This window comes from Apteryx rowi, unplaced genomic scaffold (genome assembly GCF_003343035.1).
Source record: "Apteryx rowi isolate R43461 unplaced genomic scaffold, aptRow1 scaffold_33, whole genome shotgun sequence".
Classification (NCBI taxonomy): Eukaryota; Metazoa; Chordata; class Aves; order Apterygiformes; family Apterygidae; genus Apteryx; species Apteryx rowi.
Window position 1 is genome coordinate 3,571,169 of NW_020449752.1, and position 21,155 is coordinate 3,592,323.

The 21,155-nt window shown below is 44.1% G+C and overlaps 1 protein-coding gene across 4 annotated transcripts in view; it reads right to left on the minus strand.

The window, feature by feature from the left end:
* Positions 1 to 21,155, minus strand: part of FLI1 (Fli-1 proto-oncogene, ETS transcription factor) — a 94,913-nt gene that overhangs the window by 38,712 nt on the left and 35,046 nt on the right. For all 4 annotated transcript variants that reach the window (XM_026071734.1, XM_026071736.1, XM_026071735.1 and 1 more), the window contains one exon: positions 2,383 to 2,594. In XM_026071734.1, the coding sequence (XP_025927519.1) occupies positions 2,383 to 2,594 (212 nt within the window). The remainder of the gene's footprint in view (positions 1 to 2,382; positions 2,595 to 21,155) is intronic.

The window sequence follows — 21,155 nt, forward strand, 5'->3', positions numbered from 1 at the left end:
CATACTGAGCATGTGCTTACAGCATCTGAAAAGCACAAACATGTGCTGTGCTGCCTATGGGTAGCTCAGCAGATGTGACAGGACTACTTGTTCACTAGGCCCTCCAACACTTGCTAGAGCGGGACAGACAAGTGGAGCAATGGGAGGAAGCACTACCTAAAGTCTGATCGACCGATGCAGTGGTATAAAGGGYTTCCTCACATGCCTGTGGGAGCGTTTTGCCTGTACCATATGTGAGGGTGATGCTGCCACCTCAGTTCTCATGACTGGTCCACCACACCACTCACCATGAAGAGGTCAGACCCGTGCAGCACCATGCAGAAGCCTCTTTCGTCAGATTAGGGTCCCCCTCTGTATTGCCCTCATGAAAACTGTAGGCACAGCTTAAGAAGGCTAGCCTTGCTTGCCAAAGGCAGTCCTTGTGACTAGCAGAAAACCCCAAGCTGCTTGTGCTTTCAAGATCCCTCCCATTGCCTGTGTTCTGTAGGGACGGCATTGTTCAGGAAATACCTATTTTATATTAACATTTTCCTGTGTTTCAGCCCTGATTCAGAGATTGGAAACAGTTATAAAAAAATCCATATAGGTCTTCCAGAGTCCAGAAATGATACCAAGGTACAACCAGGGCAAGATCAAGTTCAGTCTGTGAATCATCACCAGCAAAGACCAACTGACGCAAAGACTTTTATCTTACAGTAAAATCTGCATCTACTGTATACTTACGAGGAAAAAGACATGCTGCTGTTTGAAATCTTTAACAGCATCCTCTCTCTAGAGAAGTCTAAAAGTGTGGGGCTGCTTTCTGTTTCAAACTAGACTTTGCTAGATTCTCAGAAACCAAGAAAATAGGTTGTTATGGAAGTCCTAAACTAACAAGAAGAAAAACCTCCCCCAAAGGACCCCCCGTAAAGATGCAGGACAAAGGGAAGAAAACCCTACTGCTGAACACATTTAGCCATGCCTGTTATTTATAAAGACTTTGACATAGCCAAATTCGGCATGAGCAATTTATATAATTGTTTAGTCTCTGAAAACTTAAGTTGAAAACTCCTCCCTTCTGTTTATGCGTGCAAAGCAGTTTGATGCTGAGCATGGCCAACAGGAATCGTGAGTGAGGCCTTCCAGACCAAATCACAACTTTAGCTTAAGTCTAATGATATTCAAATAGTAATAAGGGTTGGGTTATTTTGCTCTCAGGGATTTTGAAATTTCAGGCCATATAAAGGTTAAATTTGTATATTTTTTCATAATCAGGAAAGCAAGAAAATCTCACCTTTCATATACTAAGAAAAAGATTCTCCTATATATCAGCCATTCCAGCATGTCACTTTACGGTTCTGAACAACATAAGGTAACATCATGAGGTAACGTAAAACGTAAACGTAAACCACTGCAGACTGGAATTGCAATTGCTCAGGAACATTTAAATGCAATGTTTTAAGAAAGGGGAGTTGTTTAAAGGTTCCATTCATTAGCAAGGTTCTGTTTCAATTCATCTCTCCTTTATTATTTTATGTTTCCAATTGTCCAGATTGCCTGTATTAACATTTTATAAATGTTAAAGTTCTGTTTGTGACTTTGAAATTAAAATTAAATTAAAAATTAATATGAACTCTAAATCCTACTGTTTAAAAATGAAGTAATTTTTCATTATTGTAATGATTTAAAACTGAAATCACTTGAAATTTTTATATGTAAATATTTTGTCCAAAATAGAAATGTTCTTAAAAAAAAGACAGTTTGAACTGTGATAAGAAAATATTTTCAAGTCTTTGAAATTCTCACTGAGCAGGGAAACCATCCATCTCCCCCAGCTCTAACTACAAATTATGGTGGGCAGGCCTCTGGCTTCCAGGGCTAAAAGCCATTATGGCTAAAAGCCATAGAGGGTGCCTCATAACCAGCGTCTCTTTGATGGTTAACATCACTGCTCAGATCTGCTCCTCGATTCTCTTTCTCACAAGCGGCTTTCCAGTGAGGCGATACTTTGCCCACTGGTATGGTGTAAGTACTGACTACTACTGCATGGCCAACTCCATCTTCAGGAGCCCCTTGAACCATGGCACATTTGTGGGATGCTGAACTCAGTGATGAAATGGGTAATTTACCACAGCATTTGCAGCGTGAACTCTGTCCTGGCAGTCTCGCTTCCCAGTCTGTACAGCGTTCATGGACGCTGGTAGGGATGCATGCTGCAGAGCTGCAAGAGCCTGCGGCCGTTAGAAAAACTCAGTGAGAAAGGAGCCCTTGACTCCAGGGGGAGCAGGATATGGTACTACACAAAGAGGTGGTTTGGTGATATGTAGGACAAGAGCACAAATGGACGATCCACACTTTGCTTTTATTTGAGATTCAGCAGATGGAGAGATGGTCGTTCCTTACCTTGATCCATTCATGTGGTCATACTCCCTTTTAACATTAACCCGGACTGGCTGATTAATCCACTCTTGCTGAGGTGGCAAAGGGTTGATTTTGTGCGGCTGGCCATAGTCAGGGTTCCCTGAGGCTGTCATATCTGCCTTGGGGAGGTGAGTGGCAGCGCCGTACGTGGAGTCAAAGAGGGACTGGTCGTCGCTCACCACCGACAGAGCCTCCTGAGGAGAAAAAAAACAAGCGCTCAGAGTCATGACTAAACTAGTAACTCCACTCTCGTTCTCTCTTTGAGCTGGTGAGCACCTGCAAGGGCCCCACAGCTGCCCAGCTCTGTCTGAAATTGCCATCTGTCAGGATCGCAGATTGAATCAGATTCTTTGGGGTCCATTAACCCGTATGCAAAACTCGTGGGTTCCTTTGCTGGCTGCTGTGTGTTGCTCTGGGTGGGGCAAGAGTTAAGGTTAATTTGACTTCTGCAAAGCAGTAAAGGTGGCTGCTGGATGCCATACTATTCTCACTGCTTGCTATAAACAGTCCTTGAGAAGTATCTTCATCTGTGAATTTATATAGTTACATGCCCACCTGTCTGCACTTGCTAGTCCAAAAATAACCAAAGAGATATGGAGTATATAACATTTCTGGAGTGCCATTTGAAGGTGCATATTTCTATACATCTTTCAAAGGGTTTTGTGTGATGTTTATATTTTGAGGTTACCAGTGAAAGAGCAGCAGTCAGTACATGTCAGAGTTATGGGTGTTAGTGGTGGAGTAAAATATGCATTACTTTACACTTTTTGTTTATTTTGTGGGAAATATAGGACTGGTGAGCTACCAAACCTTGCATTTCTAGGAATGCTTAAAAACAGGAAATTGTTATCCCATTTTTTCCTGTTGAAATTCAAAATGTTGACAAAAAGTTTTGACTATCAATTTCCTTGCGCTGATGCACTTTGGTTTTCTAAATGAAGCATGCCAGGCTCATAAAGGCTTTGGCACAGTCCTGCCTTATTCAAAGTGCATCTGACAGGGTCTGCGTGTTCTTTATGGAAGCAAGCTAACCACACGCAACCCAGCTGCCATTATGGCTGGCAAGCCAGAAACTGAACGAGGAACCACCCGAACTAAAAGCACACGCTACTTTAAAGTGAGTTAATGGACCAGGCCTCCAAAACAAAGACAGTAATAGACCTACGCTGTGGACTGAGCGTTCAAAAGACCTGGAACATCTGTGTGTATACAGCAGTGGGTCACTAGTGAAGCTACAGAGACTGTTTTTGCTCTGAAAGCTGGTGTGTTGCTAAATCCTCGGTGCTCAAAATCCACAAGGCACAGTCCAAATCATGAGCTCTTAAAAATAATAAATTAGTTTTCCACACACACACACCAAGTAGTTGTTTTAGGAGTTAGGTTTTCAAACTTTTTGCACAAGCCAGGAGGGAAAAAAGAAATTCTGAAAACTTAGATTCTCATGTAATCAGGGGATTCCAGCAGCTGCTCATTTCTAAGTGAAAATCAGATATTATCAGGCTCATGACATCATCACAAAAATGTCAATAGTTATAGCCTACTGGGCAAATATGAGAATCCCTCTCAGCTTGAAATTAACCCTCTTAGAAATAACAGTCAAGTCAATGCTCTGAATTTACAAATGTCAGCATTTTCATCTCCGATCTCAGGCCACGTAACAAACAAACAAGCCTGAGCAGCCGAGAATTCAAGTGGCCCAGACTAAGCTTGACTTCAGGGGATCCCTCAAACGTGTGCAGAAGTCGGGCTGAGGTCACAGTCTTTGCTATATTCATTTTGTGAGCAACCTCTCACATTGATCAGCTGGGAGGCTCCAGCCTTTAAACAGCAGAAATGAGAGCTTTGACCCCACGCTGCCTAACGCTGCGAGGCGCTTGGACTGCGCACACCCTTTCCAGCTGCTTCAGCTCGGGGGACGCGTAACCCTTCCAAAGTGCATTCTCCCGCTCCCTGGTTTAAGTGCAGTACCCCTGGGAGCGGAAGACATCCCTGGGAAGAGTTTCCTTATGGTGCCATCACGCGTCTCACAGGCTTGGGTCAGAAACTCCCCAAAGGTTTGGAGAATATGTTCAGACTATTAACTTTGCTTGTGTAGGAAGGCATAAGAACACAAGATCTTCTGGCGACAGCTCTTAAAATAAAGAGCATGTGTTTCTACCAGAGATAAGGATATAGTGACTAGCTGCTTCTCACATTTGCCAAAGTCTGGATGTGTCAGAGGGGGGTTCTGAAATGACACATCTTCCCTAAGCCTCTGCTTCCTCTCAGTGCAAAAAGCGTGGGGTTCCCTTTATTACGGCACAAGGTAGTGGGCGAAACCCAAATACCTGGGGTGCTTGGAAGGAGTGACTTGTGACTCTCCAGAGCCACCCTTAGCTATGCATCTCAGGGCAAAGGTGATCTCTATTGCTCTGAGGCAGGGAAAGAAGAAGAAGGAAAAAGCAGCAAGCTAAAGGGCAGACCTGGACTAGGATCAGTTGTTAGGTCTGCATCCAAGTACAGCTATCTTTACGTGCATAGAGCCAACAAAAAGCAGGTACACRCTTTTTCTCCAATACACAGAATATCAGATGGAGAAGTCCACCTCCTCAGATACATATCTTCCTTGAAAAACAAAGTGCCTCCTAGGCGCTGCCTACAGCAGCGACCAGAGGTAACGAGGATCATGGCAGTCTTACACCCAGACCGCAGGTCCACTGAGAAGCTCTGCATTTTGCTGCTTGAATGCATCCAGACTGCAAACTCTACCGTCTTTTAAATMCTGTCCCACACAGGAAAAGAAATTCAAATGCGATGGCTGCCAGCACGGCAGGCCCAAACAGTTACTGAACCAGGAATCGTTTGAGCTAAAACCCTGAGTTACAGCCACAAACACTACAGAGTCAAGGCTCTGGGGGAACCGAAGACGCACAGAGCTTCTGCAGATCAGGCAGAGATAGCGGCTTGTAACACCTGCTCACTATCGGGCTGTGCATGCAAATAGCAAACAAGTATTGCTGACTGCATGCAAGGSGAGCGGAGTGGCACGCTGCCAAGACCCGCTGCAGCCAGCTTCTCAGCGACGCGCACATCTACGGCTGGAGAGAAAAACAAAGGGGCGTCAAGCAACAGGTAGCCTTGAACTCGCAGGTCAGCGTCCAGGGGCCGTGCAGATAACATCCGCGCGGAAAGAACTACCGGGAATCCAATTTACGCTCTTGGAAGAGGACAGGGCTGGGCTGGCCCTGCGAAGATTTGGGGCTACAGACCCAGATGGTGAATGTTTAGAAGCTTCTTTATATTTACTATCAGAGACTCTGCGCGGCTCGATTCAGTTTTGAGGGGCCTAATCTGATCAGGAAATGTTTGGCTTCAGTTCTGGCTGACAAAAAGATCAACAGTTAAATCAAATACCGGACGGTAAAATTTCCGTCCCATTGGAATCTAGAGTTACTGAGCGTTTGGAGATGGGCAATTGGGAAAGCACAGCAAGGCGTTAAAGGTGCTAACATAACCCAGCTAGACAGACCCAGCTCGCCCGAGTTCCCCCCATGCTGTCACCTCCTGGGCTGCATCCTCGAGCTGGCCAGACTGAGTCTCAGACAGGGGTCTTGTGTGTATTACTCTGGCATATATGTTACATTATATGGCCTCTGGGAATACGCTGGCTTCAGCTTTTCCAGTTTTTAATCACATTCCTGGCATAAATGTGGCAAGTCCCGTCTACGGCAGCTCACAGCACAGCAACAGGCAAGCCCAATTCCCTGCTAAGCCCAGCCCCAGCCTTTTCAAGGCAGCCTGCTGGTGGACTGCTACAAATGAAAGGCTGCTGAACCTACTTGAAACAAAGTGTGCTGTGACTGTTAACAATAAAACCTTAGAGCTGTAGAAGGCCAAATTTGCAGGGTTTTTTTAATATATACAGACAAATCATCTAGACCCATGTCTTGAGAAGTGTTTAGGTTCCTAGCTACTATTTGGGTGACTAAGACCAACTGAAACCAATGAATTTGAATATAAGTTAAATGCCAAAGTAGCTGTGAGGAGCTGGGCTTTAGCGACATCAGCCGAAATTCTGCCGGAGGAAGAAACTGAAAACAAGGGGTATTCCTCCATTTCTCCCAGAATTTTCTTCAGGCACACAGCTTGGGTGTCTGTGGAAACAGGCTCACTAGAGGGTCCAGATTCCCCAGTTTGGGCTCTTTGAGAAAGGCCATGAAAACAAGAGCTGGTGAGGTGACAGTAACTAGTGTTTTCATCCCAGGTATAATCCATGGGCTACAGTAAGAGCTCTTTCCAGGTGCCTGTAATGCGTTTACACTGAATATTGACTTTGAGCTCTCTACATTCACTTTTCTGGCCATAACCACATTTAAAAGGCATTGCTAAAGATCAAAGATTCATCCTCCTCCACAAAGGCTGACTTCATAAGAGAAAAAAATGCTGAGTACTTGAACCCTCCTGCCATGCATGGAAAGATTACTTCCTTCCCTAGAGGGGTGATATTTTTCTTCTTCTTTCTTCTTGTTTTTTTTCCTGAGGAAAATCACTCCAGAAATGTTTTGTAAAGAGAACCTTACCAACTCAAACCCATCATCTGCCAGAACCCAGTTGCGGGATGCAAAGCACCAAGACGTTAGTACCAACAGCAACTAGCTTACACATGGCTTGAGGTTAACACAGACAGTCTATTCCTTGAACGTAAATGACTCTGGAGCTACAGTTTTACAAGTCAGCACTTCTGCTGCCAACATCTCGTACAAGTAGAAAGGAGATAAGATCAGATTTACAAGAAAATGAGTCAAATATAAAATTTAAAAAGGAACAGAGTCTGTGTTGATCGGCAGCAAATTCTAATGGATTGAGCACTGAAAGAAGAAGCAGGAAGGCAGAGTATTATTCTCATCTCTGCCCTTGATCTCTGGCCTGACTTTCAACAAGGCATTCCCCTGTCTGTGCCTTTTTTCTCTCTTCAGTTCCCTGCTGCCCCGCACCCTGTAAGCTCCGTGGGGTGTAAAGCCTAGCCCAGTGATGTTACTGGAACACAAACAGGAATTTCTGAGATAATTCAAAGCAAGGCCAGGACCGCAATTCCACACTTTCACAAATACATCTGTCTTTACCATACACCTAATCAAAACAAAAATATTCAAAGACCTTTGCAGATTTTTCAATTCCACATCTTTCCAGCACACTTTTCTTGAGGTTAGTTCATGCTATTCCACCTTCCTTACAGGATATTAAGCGATTGGTGCAGAGTCTCCACATAACTCTCCCTGCAAAATTACAATCACAGGCATTTTATTGCTAACAACCACAATCCAATCTCGTGCCCTTCAGAATCAATTTAAGGCCTGCCTCTGTAGCAGAGGATTTGTGGCTGCAGCTAGCATCAGAGATCCATCATGATGCTGTAGCGAAAACAGCAGGCTGAGAGGCATCAGTGCCTGAGTACATTGCTCTACACCTCTTCCACCTATTTAAAGCACTGTATGGCGAGTGACAAATCACACTGTTAACAGTATTTTCCAGTTGAGCTGATGGCATTTGGGTTGTGGCAACGGCTGCTGTGGGGATGTTGGTAACACACGCCACAGAGGAGGAGGGATGGCAGGAGACGCTTTCCCTGCAGCAGCAGCAGGACTGAGGATTAAGGAGAGGGCAACATAGCTCTTAAGGTTATGTCAAAGTTTCTGCAAAAAGTTTCTGTCCAGGCTTTCTTTAGATGCGAAGGGAACTACAACATGCTACTTTGGCTTTCATTTAATTAACTTTCCATTTAATTATTTTGTAAAATCCCACACTCTAATAATTTCGCTCTCACTCTTCACTGGAGACCTGCTCAAAACTACAAAGTAGGTCAGCTACCCAGCCAAACTGCACCGCAGGCTTTCCTCCGCAGCTCACACTGCCTTTCTTTCACTTTCCTTCCAGTGTAACTTTGCAGTCGTAGAGTACAGCATCATTTCTTCACAATTCATACAAATATGAAACCATAACTTAGTAACTCATCCTAGGAAGAAACAAAGCAGGAAGAAGATAATGCATAAATAGCAAAAATAGGCTGAAATTGGGTATCACATAAAACTGGCTAAAAATTGGGGTAAGATGATTTTGCAAATTTTCTCAGGAGGAAATGCATCTTTTCTCTGAAAAATTTTAAATTCACTATATTCCAATGAGATTTCAGGTCAAATGGATGAAAGGAAGACTGCTAAAAGGTATGGTATATTATTCTGATGTCGAGATCCCCAAAACCTGAGTCAAAAAAAAGAAAAATTAAATCATGCCTCTGTCCTTCACTATTCAGAAGAGCATCAGAACAGTTACTCAACTTCATGCACACATTTATAGGACCTAGACCAATGACCTGTTTCTCAGTCTGTAACCTGGCAAAAGTCAAAACAGGCCGTAGTCTGCTTTATGCTAACAGCCTAAATACCAAGCAGGGATAACGGGGTCACAGGACTCCTCCGCAGCAACTTGCCGCATTAAGGTTGRCAATAAGGAGGCTTAGGAGCATCAGCTTCAGGCACATGGGAAACCTCTCGGAGGTGGTTCTGTGCGGTCTGAGTACAGGACAAGGAGATGAAGTGAAAAAAAAAAAAGAAAAACTGTCCCAAATTCCTGCTGCGGCCTCTTGACCTGTTAGAAGTAATATGGTGAAATATAAGGCTAGAAAGACTGGACACATCTGATAGATGATTGCATCTCCGTCATAAAAGCCTCTAAATCCTGGAAGCGTACTGCAGCTTTTCCTTCACACGGCAGCTGTGCTTTGGAGCATGTGACCTCTCAGTTAGTGCTCTAGCTGGCCCGGCCTGCCCCCCTGGGCGTCGAGATGAGGATTCCCCTGAGGATTCCTGGCTGTCTTGGATGTCTCACACCCTACCCAAACCGACACACACTGGGAGTAGGGGGGGAGGCAGATGAGGTGTCTGCCTGTTAGCAAATGAGGCACAAGTCGCAGCTTCTGGCTTCTGTTCCCAGTGCTCAGTCCTGGCAACCAAAACACTTGAGATGATTTAGGATGAGTACTGAACCTTGGGGGTAAAACTTCAAGCCCATTAAAAGTGTTGGAAGCTTTGGCATTGGGATCACTTAAGCCAGGTTTAATTCTTGGCAGCTAATTTCACTACAAAAGGATTCACATCCATGAATTAATCAGCCTAACACTAAGGTTAGCACTCTTTGAGGTGGGACAACTATATGATCTCTCAAGATCTGTTTCAATCCATATTATGTTTCCAGGTAATCAAGCAGCCTTTAACACTGTCCTTGGCCAGTTTACCATGGTTACACCACCACCAATCTCCACCCACAGCTTTTCTGCTCCGAAGTTGCCCACGCTCATTAAAAATACCTTGACGCTGCGTGGGCGATCGCCATTCCAGAGCTAGGCACTCAAATCAACCTAGCTTTAGTTCATCTTCCTTTTTAATTTTTTTTCCCTTGACCTTGTGAAATAACAGTCTGACTTGCACCGAGCAGATGCATTTGTAAACAGAGACACATGGATATAACTGTGAACATACACACTTCAGYAAATATTATTGTAGCATTTTTATGGTCTTTTCTGCTGAAGACACATGGAGGGAAACTGCAAGATGGTTTCATAGTCTGGCTTCCTGACAAACCAAAACTGTATCCTGAAGAATAAACGCAGTCTATTGCTATGCAGAAATTCTGTGCTGACCTCAGCTTTGTCCCAAAGCACCCGCTGCCTGGCGTCTTTCCCTGATTGAGCACCAGAGGTTGCTTTTCAGTGGCAAAATTCTGGTGGGGAGTTTGCGGACTGACCAAGCACTTTGCTCAGAACGATTGCCAGTCCCCAGTCCCCAGATCCCAACCTGTCTAGAGAAAGATAAATCCATCCAGGGAAGCTTGAAACCAGTCCTCTAAGGTCAAATGGAAACTTTGTTTCAGAAAACTTGAGCTCACTTTTAATTGTATTTTTTCTATTGCAGTAGTGCCACCATTTGTATCAACGGAGACCTTTTTTGGTGGTATTTTTACTCATACCAGAACCTGAGACTATATAATGATCCTGCTGTTTTTGTTTTCCACATGCAAAGAGCAATCAGATCTTTTCAGTATAAATGATTCATCCTAAAAAGGGGGTGCTGGGGGGCAGAAAGGAGAGAGACCCAAAAGTAGTATGGGGACTTTGTCATGAGAAGGGGTACATCACATCTGTGTGTCTCCTCTTTAACAGGCTGCATTGGAAAAGGGCATCAAGTGGACTCTAAAAAGCATAAATGGGGGCAAACCACAAAATTCTATCTTTTCAGCTTACGATCCTACAGCCAAAGTATTGGAAAGAGTGTTCTCCCAAGACTTCAAGACCTGRGAGGTGGCAGTTCGGAGAGACACAAATATTCCAGGTCCCTCTGAGCTCTGACTCACTGCTACACCAATATCCATTCATTATTTTTTATTTCACTTTGATACCATTGTCCCCATTACATTCACAAACACTGCAATCGTATCCTGTTTTGTTCTCTGACACCATTCCCTTCACAATCGCAGGAAGACCATCAGGAAACATTCATCGGGTGCTGTTATGTTTCCATCCGCAGAGAACAAAACATGCACTTTCAGCCCAAGATGACTTATTCCAGACTAAGGAAAAACAACAGCATGAAAGAATCAAAGTAGAGTCTCCAGGAGAGAGCGAAGTATGTACTTCTCCCCTGGAACAGGGGTAGAAGTCCTGAGGACTGCTGAACTCCGCCTGTCTAAAGAACGCTTAGAGGTGGAAAGGTTCAGCCCAAAGGAAATAAGAGACACAAACCATCATTGGCATTTACAGTGCATATTCCAAGCCAGACCTTTATATCTGGATGCTATACCAGAGGGCCCAAATACAAGTCCAGTGCAGCTCTAAAGCTGAATCCTAAACCAGATGTGGCTTGAGATTTCAAGCGTTAGGGCTTGAACCTATCTGCGCTCTAGGTTTGGCCCTGGTCCCTGAGCTACCTTTGGATGTCCATGTCCAGGTTCTGAGTGCTCATGACATTCAAAACAGATTTGGTGTTTCAGCCCGGACCTGGTTGCTTAGGCTTCTTGTCRAGTGTGTATCGTGTGAAGTATGGAGATAAGACAAAACGGGGGAGGTGGTTCAGGAGGTTCTTAGGAACCCACTTCTTCCCCTAGTTCTGCCTGCACTTTGCACAGCTCAGTGCACATATCAGTCAAAACTCAGATTATGCATGTGTTCGATAGAGCGTTGTGAAACAGTTACCTGCCTCTTCACCAGAAAAACAGCATTTACTGGGACGAAGGCACAAGGTTGAGCTTTTCAAAAGAGCCTAAAGTTAGGCAAATCACATTCACATTTGGCAGGAGTTGGGAAGCCAGCTTGAATCCCTTTGAAAAAGTTAGGCTTAAGCCTCATGAGAGAGAGCAGCCGAAGAGGAGCAGTTAGTAACAATACCCTGACCAGGTCCTCCCTTTCCAGCCTTGCCCACCGATCCTGACTGCCATGAGGGCATGCAAATCCAGGTGTCACCGCTGCCCAACTGGGGCGCATAAGAAAGCTGTGCACTGATGCCTTCTGCAGAACACACAGCCTCTGCTGCCTCCTTATCTGTTTCCCAACCAGTCTCCTCCACTTGGCAATGGAACTGTCGGCTGCCACCCTGCTGGGATGGCATGGATCTATGTTTTCCTTATGCACCAAGCCCAGCCCCTGTGGCTCCAGTGACGAGATTGTTTCTGCATACGCCTATAGGAAAAGCAGAAGTTTTGTGAGCAAGCCTGCTTGCGGCATTCCAAGGAAAACAGCTCAGCAGGATTACACTGAGATATTTTCTTTGTCAATCTCAACTGAGATATTTGAACAGGAAAACCCAGCTTACACCACTGGAAGTTCCCAGGGACTTTTCATTTGAGCTCATTTCTTTATGAAGAAACATTGATGTTTTAATCTCAGTGCATGAGAAAGGTCCTGGAAGGACTCAGGGATACCCAGCATTCTTGCCTTTTGGACAAGAAGTTATGGGTCCAAATCACATACTGGTACCTGGGCTGAAACCCAAAGTTAACATTACGATACCAAAAGGAGTCAATAAGGTGATTTACTTCCTAGTGATACCAAACATCACAAAGAAAAGACTACCCTACCGACTGTTATGTTCCAGGAAACAGCGATAGTAAAATAGCTTCTAACATAGAGGGCTATAGTGAAGCTATTGCTAAAGACAAACATATTATTTCATGAATGCACTGAGTAAAAACATGCATCTGACTCCATCTCTGATGTCCATCTACTGGAATCACCCAGCAAATCCTGCTTCCTGGCTGACTGAAAAAAAGGCTCCTTTTACAGTGTATTAATGTCTCCGTGTCTTGGTTTCCCGATCGGTATGACGCATGCCCCCGAAAGATCACAGATTTTGTAGAGCTCTCCAATGTCCTTGGAAGAAAGAGGTCATAGAAGTGGCAAGTGTCCTGCTAGGGCTAGACTGCTAGCCAAAAGTAAAACCTATTCTGTTTGGAGGCTGAGCAAGAAACTTAAAAAATCTCTTATCAGTGACTATTAACAGAAAGTCTGTTGGTTTTATCAGCATGGTACTGAGGAGGGCTCTGAGCCTTGCTTAGAAAAATGGCATCTCTTGCCACTGCCATCTGAAGAAGTCTGCTCTCACGGCTAGTTTTCCACACCTGTGAGAACTAATGGATCTGTCTTCCCAGCTCCCCTTGGCCCCCATGAAGCAGGCRAGGGAGTCGGAGGCCACGAAGGAGTTCATAGCAGGGAGTTTCAAACCTTTTGCTGCAGAGAAAGCGCACAAGAAGTGGAGCACAGGCTCACAGTCTGTCCGGGAGGCAGGGGGCTGGCAGCCAAGGCTATTAGCAGTCAAATCCCAGCACTGAGACTGATTCAGTGCTGTGGCTTTACATAGGTCTCTTAACTCTGCATCCTGGCATCCTCTTCTGCAGGACATGATGCTAAAAGATGTATACCCAAGGCCTAGTTTTGGGCTGAGCTCAAATTAGGCTTCTGTCATCCACAGCACCTTTGCTTAGACCTCCACATGATCCATACAAAATTAGTCCAGCTCTCTAGGAGCTCCTCTGCAAATCCCCACCTGCAGCAATTAATTTCATGTTTGTTTGGGTTTTTTTAATGAAGATCATTAGCTCTGGCTTGATAACCAGAAAATACTGAGCTGTCAGGGTCCTACTTTCCCAAAAATGTGCCTAAGGGACAAAGCCAGTATTGCTGCAGTGCCATGCAGATAGGCATGAGTTTGTTACTCCAGTTTTACAGCGTGCAGACCAATGCAAAGCAACCAAATGTTCTGCTCAGAGACATTTGGTAGAGCGTAACAGGCCCCCAAAAAGCTAGCTTTCCTATAGAAAAGAGGACTGCTTTTACATGCAACAGCTTGTGATATTTTCTGAGATGACTGCAGCTTGTTTTCCTTTTGCTGAAGAGTTTTTTTACACTCAAATCATGCTAACATAAATAAGAAGCAGGCCTCTCGGCACATCTCCATGTTCTTAGCAGAACTGATATGGCTGGCCTTATCTCTAACAGGGCAAGTCCCCTGAGCTGTGTTGAAAAGCCTTTTATCAGATGCAATTTAAGGAGAGCTCTTTCTGAGATGTAATTTTGCAGCTCTGGCAGGAAAGTGGGGCTTCTGGCTAAACCTCCTCTGGTTTTGTTTAGTATTGGGGTGATGGAGTAGGACAAGGTCCTATTTGTGGGGCCAGCAAGACAGGGCTGCTCCCTATGCCTTCCCTGAAACAAGGCTCTGCTCCCTCCGTAAGAGGAAAACCCTGTCAAAAATGGCTTAACGATCTTCTAATATTTCCATGCAATTAAAGGCCACATCTGTCTCACAGACCCCGTCCTCCTTTGCTAATGTACAGACATGAACTAAACAGTCTGTCTTGTCGATTCGCAGGGTAACAAAGGGGCCTATTCATAACACAGGCACTTTGGCTATTTCGTGTGTGTGAAATGAAATAGAGTTTGCATTTGGAGAATAACCTGTGTTGGAACTAGCAAGAGATTTCTGCTCTAATAAATCAATCAGCTTTACCGGCTAATAAAATAGCCCCCCTCCGCATTCTGACTGTGCTAACCAGACAGCCACCCTACAGAGAGGCAACCATGGTTTCTGTGCCTTTGCAAAATTGAGAGCCTATGGGAACGTGCTATTAAAACTCTTATGAGGATTAAAAAAAAAAAGTACGTATCAGTTTGGCTGAGATTTCTAAAGCAGCTTAAGAAAAGGAGGTACCCTGGGTCCCAGGAATTTAGGTGTCATCTCTGCAGCCTCAGCTGCATTAGTCAGTAGGTACACATTTTACTTTTGTCTTTAGTTGGATAAGAGCCAAATCTGGCTCCTCTTGTCTTTGCTCTCTTCTTTCTAAAGAAAATGGGAGCATTAAAGAAAAAAACAAAAACTCTTCAAAGACCTATTTCTGATTTGTTAGTGAAATTGAGGACTTAAAAAAGAAAACAAATTGAGGCACACATTGGCATAGTCCCAAACGAATACCAGCATTGTGTTTTGCCCTGAGTAAGTTTTAGGCAATAAAGAATAAAGAAGATTGTTAAATTTTAGTAGTGTCACCAATGGGAATCTCTGTTGTGAAACTACGGGGCTCCTACCTGTTTTATAGACTTAAAAACAAAACAAGACAAAATCTAGTGGATCTTGCTATCAGGATGGAATTTGGCTACATAATAGTGACATTCTGCGTTGGCTCAAGTTCTGTTAAAGTGTCGCACGGATACTAAAAGGATGGGAGTAGTGGCTGTGGACCAGTCAACGAGGCTGCACTGAGRACCCTTCAGCTGACTGGCAGACTTTCTCTTTGGACCTTGGTGAATATATGCCTGTCTTTGGCTACCTACCAGGCCCCGCATTGTCTGAGCACCTCGTGATCTGTAGCGCATTCATCATCACAACAAACTGCAAAACGGTGAAAGTATCATGCCTATTTTGCAGAGGTTAACCGGAAAGCCTTGGCAAATGCTGTAGACGCASCAGCTGACTGCCCCAGAAAAGAGTATGTGCTTGCAACTTGGGGGCTCCTTCCAAAGCCTGTCCTGCCCACTTAGGCCCACCCTCGCTGCCGCATTCGGATGGCAGGTTGCTATGGGTTGGGAGGTAGCAGGGGTGCAAGTGTTTGCTCCKTTCTGTGGACTCTGGTAGGACAAACAATGCATGGGGTGGCCGGTTCTTAAAAGCTTTGCCAAAGCTGATCTCCTAGCATCCTCTCTTTCCACAGAACAAGACCTGTGATTAAGCATTGATTTCAAAGCTTTTTTCCCAAGAGCTAGGCTTACACCCACAGCCACCAGACTATTCTTCCTACTTCCAATGTATATGCGGGCATAGACTGAGTAACAGTGGTGTCTTTTACTATGTCGAGTTCCCAGGAAAGTTCCCAGATAGCAGAGCTCCTTGAAGCACTGGCTCTAAGAACCTCTCAGCACCAGACACACCGGTGTTTGCTGGACACTGTGAGGCAGTTTTCTTAAAGACTCAGAAAACAGAACAAAAACAGTTAAGACAAATCACATTCCGTGAATTAGCATCATCATCTGGGGATGAATTTGCCTCTGCTATGTTCTGTGTCACATCCCTCCTCCAAAACCTACCTTGTTTTTCTCTCCTCCTGGAGTGCCTCAGAGCCCCTAGAGAGATGACTTGCTGAGAAAACTCCTCCTTATACTGGCTGGTCCCACGCGACCTTGCACTATCCTATCTGTCTGCATCCACCTGTTATTGCTCATTTAACACTTGGCTTGTAAATGCTCTAGCGGAATAGGCTGTTTTTCTCTGTTTTGAGCCCAGTACATTGGCACACTGGTCCATATTTGGTCATGGTCTCTACCTCTGCCTCCTAAGTGCTTTCACAATACAAACAAATACACTAATAATGTTCACACCTCAACATAGCTCACTTCCTCAGCTTTCAAGCGAGCAGGAAGTGTACAGGAAGCACAGAGAAGATGGTCCTGTGGTTAGAATACTAGASCGATATTTGGGAGATGTGGGCTCATTTAGTAGCTACGCAGCATGCTTCCTGTTTGTCCTTGGGCTTTCTCCRTCTCTGGTGCCAACCGGTACAGCAGCAGTAATCTTGCTGCCACCTCACCGGGATTTTGTGAAGGTTAACATGGTCAGTTATACTCTCTAAAGTATGAAAATAAAGATAGAAGCATATGCTCAGTATTCTGGCTGTAAGCAGTCTCAGGACTTCAGTGTGAACCTGGGAAAGACTGGCCTTATTTTTTTCATAAGAGTAAATCCTCATAAAGCTCTCTGAAGCTAGGGGAAGTTGCAAGTTCTTACGCCTCGGACAAAACCAAACCTAAGCTCCTTATCTGACAAAACAAAACAAATGCAACAGAAATTAAAAGCAAATTCCAAACAAATTCAAGCAAACGCACTGATGAAACTGCAGTCTACGCGCAGATACTCCCCAAGGCTACATCTGTCAGCTGGACCACTTGGGGCAATTTATTTGTTCAGCTCAAGTTCTCTGTGTAAAAAGGGGGGCAAAAATGGGTGTCTAGGTCACAGTGTGAGACAAACTCAGAATGTGGCAAGAGACTGTTTCCCATTCCAAGAAAATTATAGAGATTGTGAGAAATTTTCTAATCCTGATTTTGAACAAAAGGTCAAAATAATTATCCATAAAGGTCCACCTTGAGCTAACTGAAAGTTTTTGTTCCAGGTACTCTGAATGTCTCATTTCTGTTTTAACCTTTTCAGTTTTCTTAAAGTATTGCAATTAGCTTTTGTTTCTAAATGAAGAGTAGTTTCAAAAACTTGGAAAACATTAGAAAGTACCAAGTAGGACTTTCAGCAATTTAATTCCTTTTGCTTTTTCAAAGTGAGAAAACTGTCAAAAACTAACCTTTCCTGCGAATAAGTAGGGTTTTGACAAATTTGCATCTTTCTGATGAAAAGACATTAAGTTGAAAATGATCACACCCTATCTAATGTGAATCTTCTTGTATACATCCCTGATAGAGAGTGAATACTGTTAAAGGTTTTGGAGAAAGGGCCAAATGAAGTCTTTTAGGCTGGCTACCRTGCCAGCAAAGCCAGTGGAAGTTTTGCCTTTGTCTTTGGGGGCAGTGTTTGGTCAAATCTTCCATGCAGACGGTTGCATATTTGTGTGCACTTAAATGTGTATGCGTTAATGACTCCCACACAAACGCACAAAGTATGCGCTACCTGTCCCAGCTAAATCTCAGTCTCTAAGCAGCTATAGCCAGACTTTTTTAGATTCTTAAAGATTTTACCTAGACACCTAAAGAGGCAATTAGATGTCTGGAGGTATTTTAAGAAAAACTACATAGTTCTTAGCTTGGACTGATTTCATTTGCATGTGCAGGTACCTCAGTACCTTTAAGATTTGGCGTATTGCTATGATGGGGACTAATAAAATATCCCAGGTTCCTACCCTGAAGGGAAGCAGAGATCTATAAGAGACACAGATAAGGACCAAAAGAAAAACTGCAGCCCCCTTCCAGGATACTGGTCACAGACTGGGCTGAACACCTCTTGCAAGCCTGAGCTGCATCTGTTGGAGGCTCCGATACATCAACACCCAAGGGAAGAAGCATGTTTTCCTCATGGCAGRTCTAAAAGTCACTGTCTTCATCAGGATCCTTTTAAAACAAGTTTTTTGGTGGTCAGTACCTCAGTCATTCAGCAGTGTCTCAGCATATTAGCTGCTCTGTCTGCTCCTGTTAATTAGTGATGATAATTAAGACAATTTCTCTTCAGTGGGGACAACCAAGAAATCTGAAACATTGCTTCACATAACATTTATAGGATGGACAGTAAGAAAGAAAAACAGCTCCTTACACACTTTCAAGTACACAGTCGATGCCACATAAAGGATCGTTACTGTTATTACTGCTTTGAGGGGACCTGGGGCCTATTGGGTGACTTGGGGACAATACACATCACCTTAYAGAGCTGCCACAAAACAGGGGTAATAGTGAAAGTGACCTTTTTTGTAAAGAATTTCAAAATTAATGGATGCAAACACTGCGTGAGAGCTAGGTATGAACAATCCAGAGAGTCCAGGAAGAAAGAGCTCGTATCAGCGTGCTGTGTACTACTCACACGGCAATTGCAGTTCTCAGAACAAAGCTGTAAGGTGGTGATGGTGGTATTACAATAACATCTTAAGAGATTTCGAAAGATTTTAGGGCCCTCTTGTGCTTGGAGCTGTACACATTCAACTCAAAGAACCTAAGTTACATGTAGAAGACAGCTAAAGAGAGGTTCAAGTATTTTATTGCCTATTYGAAGTTCTGTTTGTTTTTAAAATGCATTATTTCAGAGTGCCCAAAATTCAGGATGAAAAAATTATGATGTTACATCATAAACAGATTCCCGCTTTCATTCCCTCTGGTTGGGAATGAGATGGTAACACTGACAGAACAGGCAGAGGTTACCTTGCAATAGTCACTGACTGAAGACAGGGGCATCCACTACCTGGCTACACCATAAATGCTGAAGAAAAAATGTTGCTTCAAAGGTAGCTCTTAATAAACAGCAAAACACTACATGATTGGAAGTCTGGCATGCAGAGATCAATACAGCTAATGAGAGATCAGAAATAAATATTAATGTTGTCAAATCCCTACCTGCAGGTGTGACAGTAGACTGGCCTACCTGGAAATATGAACCATCTCCAAACACGAGCTGGTAYGGTGAAACCTAACATGTGGTAATGTGCTAGCGATACTGATAAATGCAAATGCGGGGAAACACAAATCGTAGAACGCCCACTACTCTGAGCTCACAGAAGAGCTGAATTTAATATAAATTAGCTTCTAAAGGCTACAGATYAGACCAAACCAGGCCTCTGACTCTGGGGAACAATGAACTGGAGTGGAAGCAGATGAAGGCAGTGACAATGCTTTGATTTTCCTCTTTGGCTGTCCTTTCCCCAGTGCTTGGTGCCCAGTGGCTCTTATTTTCTCATCTCTCACCCATACACACAGGGATGCAACAACCCTAGAGTGGTGTGCCTGGAGCGTGTCCCACAGCTCCCCTGCCTCGGACACCTAGGTTGGAAAGGACCCTGGAGATCATCTAGTCCAGGCCCCTGCTCAGAGCCAGTCATCGTCTGTACACACACAAGAAACCAGGACTCCCCTTCAGAGGAATAGGGAATTTTTTTGCACAGGAACTCGCATGCCTTTGTGTACCACTCATATCCATCATGGTTACATGGCAGGATACATTTTATATATATTCCAGGGATATATATGCTTACATATGCTTTACTCTCCCCTGCTACTTCATTTCATGCTAGACATAACATGCTTAGAGGTGCTGGAGGATCTCAGGATTAATAACCAGGAAAGCAACTTTCTTCAGTATCATCAAAGAAAAATGCTAGGCAGTTGTTATTAAACACAGTGAAAAAATTGTCTTGCTTTGTCYCACATACTAAAGTTTGCATTTAGGGGTAGATTTCATGCCACTTTTCTCATCTGTGAAAAACATCATTTTTTTTAACATACAGACAAACAAGGACACAAAGGACCCACATAATCTGCCAAAGGTCAAACAGCACAACAGTAGTGAAACCAGGCTGAGAGCCCAACCTTATGGATCCTCTCCAAACGCCTTAGATGCTGAGCCATAATGCAACATGTAACRTGTTTCCTTTAGGGACATCTTCAAATGCACAAATATGAATTAGGCAACCAAAATATATTTTAACTTCCTTTAAAGCTTTTGAAAACTGTTCTCTCTGCCTTAACTCAGTTAATAAGGTAAAAAGGTAAAAAGGCATGTGGGTAAAAACTCAGTACGCAGGAGCAGACCCACAGCATTCTGACTCTGTTTCATTCATCAGGCCTTTTCCCCCCAATATTTGCCTGTTATTCCCATTTCCTTCCCTGCCTTTCACATGAAACATATCCATCGCACTCGCCCACTCCGCCTCATGTGTTCATCATCACAGGCAAGCTGTTTTGCAATGATCTTTTTTTAARAAAATACTCTTCTTCTGCTCATTTTTCTTTGCTCAGGGACAGCAATGAATAGATTAGCTAGTGGGACCCAGGCAGTTTCTGTTCAGTTTGTGCATTTTGCACTTAGTAAAATTCTGTTCTTTAACCATTTTCTCATATAAACTGAAAAAACTACTTAACTGCTTGCGCGGAATGAAGATGGGATTGATTAAAACTGACCCCATGCTTAAAAGGCAGATCCAAGGAATGACACAAAAATAGTCTAACTCTAAAATATCAGTCCAAAAAAAATGATGGCCAGAAATTGCTTAAGTAGCTACGGAAGTGACAGAYGTTTTGACCTGAAAGATCCCTAGATGCTTGCAGCTCTGCCTTGTGGAGGAACTCAGAGATTCCCGCAGCCRGGAAGCCGGACACCTACCTCCTGCGCAAGCATCTTGGCGGTACAGGAGCTGAGCAGAGCGGTGCCTGAAGGCCTTTCACCCTGCGCGTGCTCTGGCCATGCTGCAGTACTGGGTTAAACACCAGGTGCAGCAATCAGGGCATTGCTCTCTCAGAAGTACTGGAGGTGGCAGGAGCAGCTGTCTATGGGAAGCCTAATTGCTAATGACATTCATCCAAGGAAGCAGGAGACCTTCTTCCGCGCTGCCTAAACCCAAACCAACATCTCCTTTCCCTAAGYGTGCCTCCAGGATGGTGGAGCAGATCCACCAAGTGAGGTAGCAYGCTTCAAACGTACCTACCGGCTCAAGTATCTGTTAGCGTGGCTACCTCTGCACGCTCCCGCTATGCCCTGACT